A 2,406-nucleotide genomic window follows, 5' to 3' on the forward strand; every position below is an offset into this window, starting at 1 on the left:
TTAAATTATACCAACTGTTGCCGTGTCCTGTGCAGTAGCTCCGCACTATCCACAGGGGATATGTTCCAAGACCCTCGGTGGATGCCTGAAACCACCAGTATCGACCCTATATATACTATGTTTTATCCTGTATATACATACCTATGATAAAGTTTAATTTATAAATTAGGCACAATAAGAGATTAACAAAAATAATTAATAATAAAATAGAACAATTATAAAAACATACTGGAATAAAAGTCATGTGAATGTGGTTCCTCCCTTTCTTTCTCTCTCAAAATATCTTATTATACGGTACTCACCTTTCTTGTGATCTGTTGACGTGATAACCGAGGCAGCTACTAAGTGACTAACACACATGCTGTCATGTAGACTGCATAGATGTGCTGGACAAAGGCATGATTCAAGCGCAGGGCAGGACGGAGCAGGACGGCAAGAAATTTCATCACACTACTCACAGCAGTGCACAATTTAAAAACGTATAAATTGTTTATTTCTGCAATTTTCCATTTAATATTTTTAGTAACTGAAACTATGAAAAGAAAAATGGTGGATAAGAAAGGACTATTGTACATTATTCTTTCTCCTTGAAGTGGTTTTGGATATTCTTGATCTCATCTCTTACATATAGATTTTCGGCTTTAGAGATCAATGTGTTTGCTCTGATTTCCAAAACTCATAATACCCCCTAAAGATTTTCCCTCAGAAAACTACTCATTGATTTTTTTCACTTGGCACGTGTTCTCTTGTCTGCCAAATCAATAAACTCACTTTGATGAGCACAGTATTGGTTCTGGCCTTTCCTTTATTCACTCATCTGAGCCCTCTTCTTGAATAGGGCTCGACCTCAGCCTACAAAAACTACACTCTCACCTCACCCACCCACCCTCCTACACACACATTAAAAGACTTGAACAAACACTAAGATAGTTTCTAAGAGCTCAAGGTTGCATCCCTAAGATGATGACTCCAGCCCCCTTAAGTTCCTCTCTGGGAAAGCTCAGGACTACCAAAAGAATTTATTGTTTGTCCCCAACACCTGAAGATAGGGTCCCTGTCTCCCAGTTAGGTAGGAGCCTAACTTTACATAGTTAACAAACCCAGATGGGTTTCACATAGACCAATACCCCCCACCCCTGCTTGTGGTAAATTTCCACTTCCTTCACTCTGGTCAAGCCCAATTGTTCCCCCTTTCTATGCCCTCATTCTCCATTTGAAATGCAGTCACCTCTGTACAAACTGAGGTTGAGTTTAGTTCACTCTGGACCCTCTTCCTTACTGCAATAATATATCACTATTTAAAATCTGCCACTTTAACTAGCGTGTGGCTTTATCTTTGACAGGATATGGTAAAAATCAATAAGGACAATATGCGAATCAGTAAAGTCTGGGCAACACTGAACACAAACTATTGTGTTCATTTTAAGATAGTTAAGTTCATTCTTTAACACATGTTACAGAATTAGTGGTGTCAAGTATTGTTTGAATTCCTAACAGTTCCAAGAAAGAACTGAGCTTGTCACAGAATTCTTGGTTCTAAGGAATCCCTAAAATAATGAAACTGTCAAAGGTTTTGGAAACGATACTAAGAATTCTGTTTCCAGTCACAATGGTTAACTGAACACAGCGACCATCTCCCTCCTCTGAACCAACCTCTGGATGTTCCGGAGAAGCCCGAGGGAATTAGTGGGAGACAAACATCAGATGCTATCCAGGTCTCAGTATCATTTTATCCCTCATTCCCACTTCGCCAGAGCTCATTAGCTCAATTACTGACATGTGGAATATATTTCAACCTCCAGATTTTAAGAGTTCCATTAATATTTTGCCATTCGGTTGTAGCAATAATAGGATCCTTCTGTTCCATGACTTTAACTTCAACTTTCACTGTTTGGCTCGGAGACGCGCTGACGTCATGACGCCGTGCGCCTGTGACGTCAACGAGCTGCGCCGCGTTTCCGGCGAGTCGCCAGGGCTGCTGGTTGGATAGAGCGTCCCCAGTTCCTGCGTTCCCGGCCTGGCAGAGCCGGCTTCAGTCCTGGCTGCCGGGCCCTAGGGAGGGCGCGTGCTATGGCGCTGTTGCGTCCCGGGACCCTTTCCTGACACCTTCGCCGCCCGGGGCATGTGGATCCTCTCGGGTCGGGGCTGGGGGCGCGGACATGCGCTTGCGCTGTGGGCCACGGGGGCCGCGCGCCCGCGCCCGCCGGGGCCTCGACCCGCGCCGACCCGCGGGACCACTGAGGAGGCCCGGGCCACCGCCAGGCTCTTCAGCTCTGCAGACCTCAAGGTGACCGCCCCTTAGGCTCCAATTAGCCACCTTTTAAAACTTTGGAGTGCCCGTGTGATCTTGGAATTGTGCAGGCTTTCCTGGGACTAGCCGTGAATCCGTCTTGGCATCTGTAAAGG

The 2,406-nt window shown here is 45.1% G+C and overlaps 1 protein-coding gene across 1 annotated transcript in view; it reads left to right on the plus strand.

Moving 5' to 3' along the window:
• The first annotated feature begins 2,032 nt into the window (after positions 1 to 2,032).
• Positions 2,033 to 2,406, plus strand: part of GUF1 (GUF1 GTPase homolog (S. cerevisiae)) — a 62,313-nt gene continuing 61,939 nt past the window's right edge. Inside the window, exon 1 of the mRNA XM_012639887.1 lies at positions 2,033 to 2,172. Within this exon, the coding sequence (XP_012495341.1) occupies positions 2,123 to 2,172 (50 nt within the window). The 5' untranslated portion in view covers positions 2,033 to 2,122. The remainder of the gene's footprint in view (positions 2,173 to 2,406) is intronic.

Source organism: Propithecus coquereli, unplaced genomic scaffold (genome assembly GCF_000956105.1).
Source record: "Propithecus coquereli isolate 6110/MARCELLA unplaced genomic scaffold, Pcoq_1.0 Scaffold143, whole genome shotgun sequence".
NCBI lineage: Eukaryota > Metazoa > Chordata > Mammalia > Primates > Indriidae > Propithecus > Propithecus coquereli.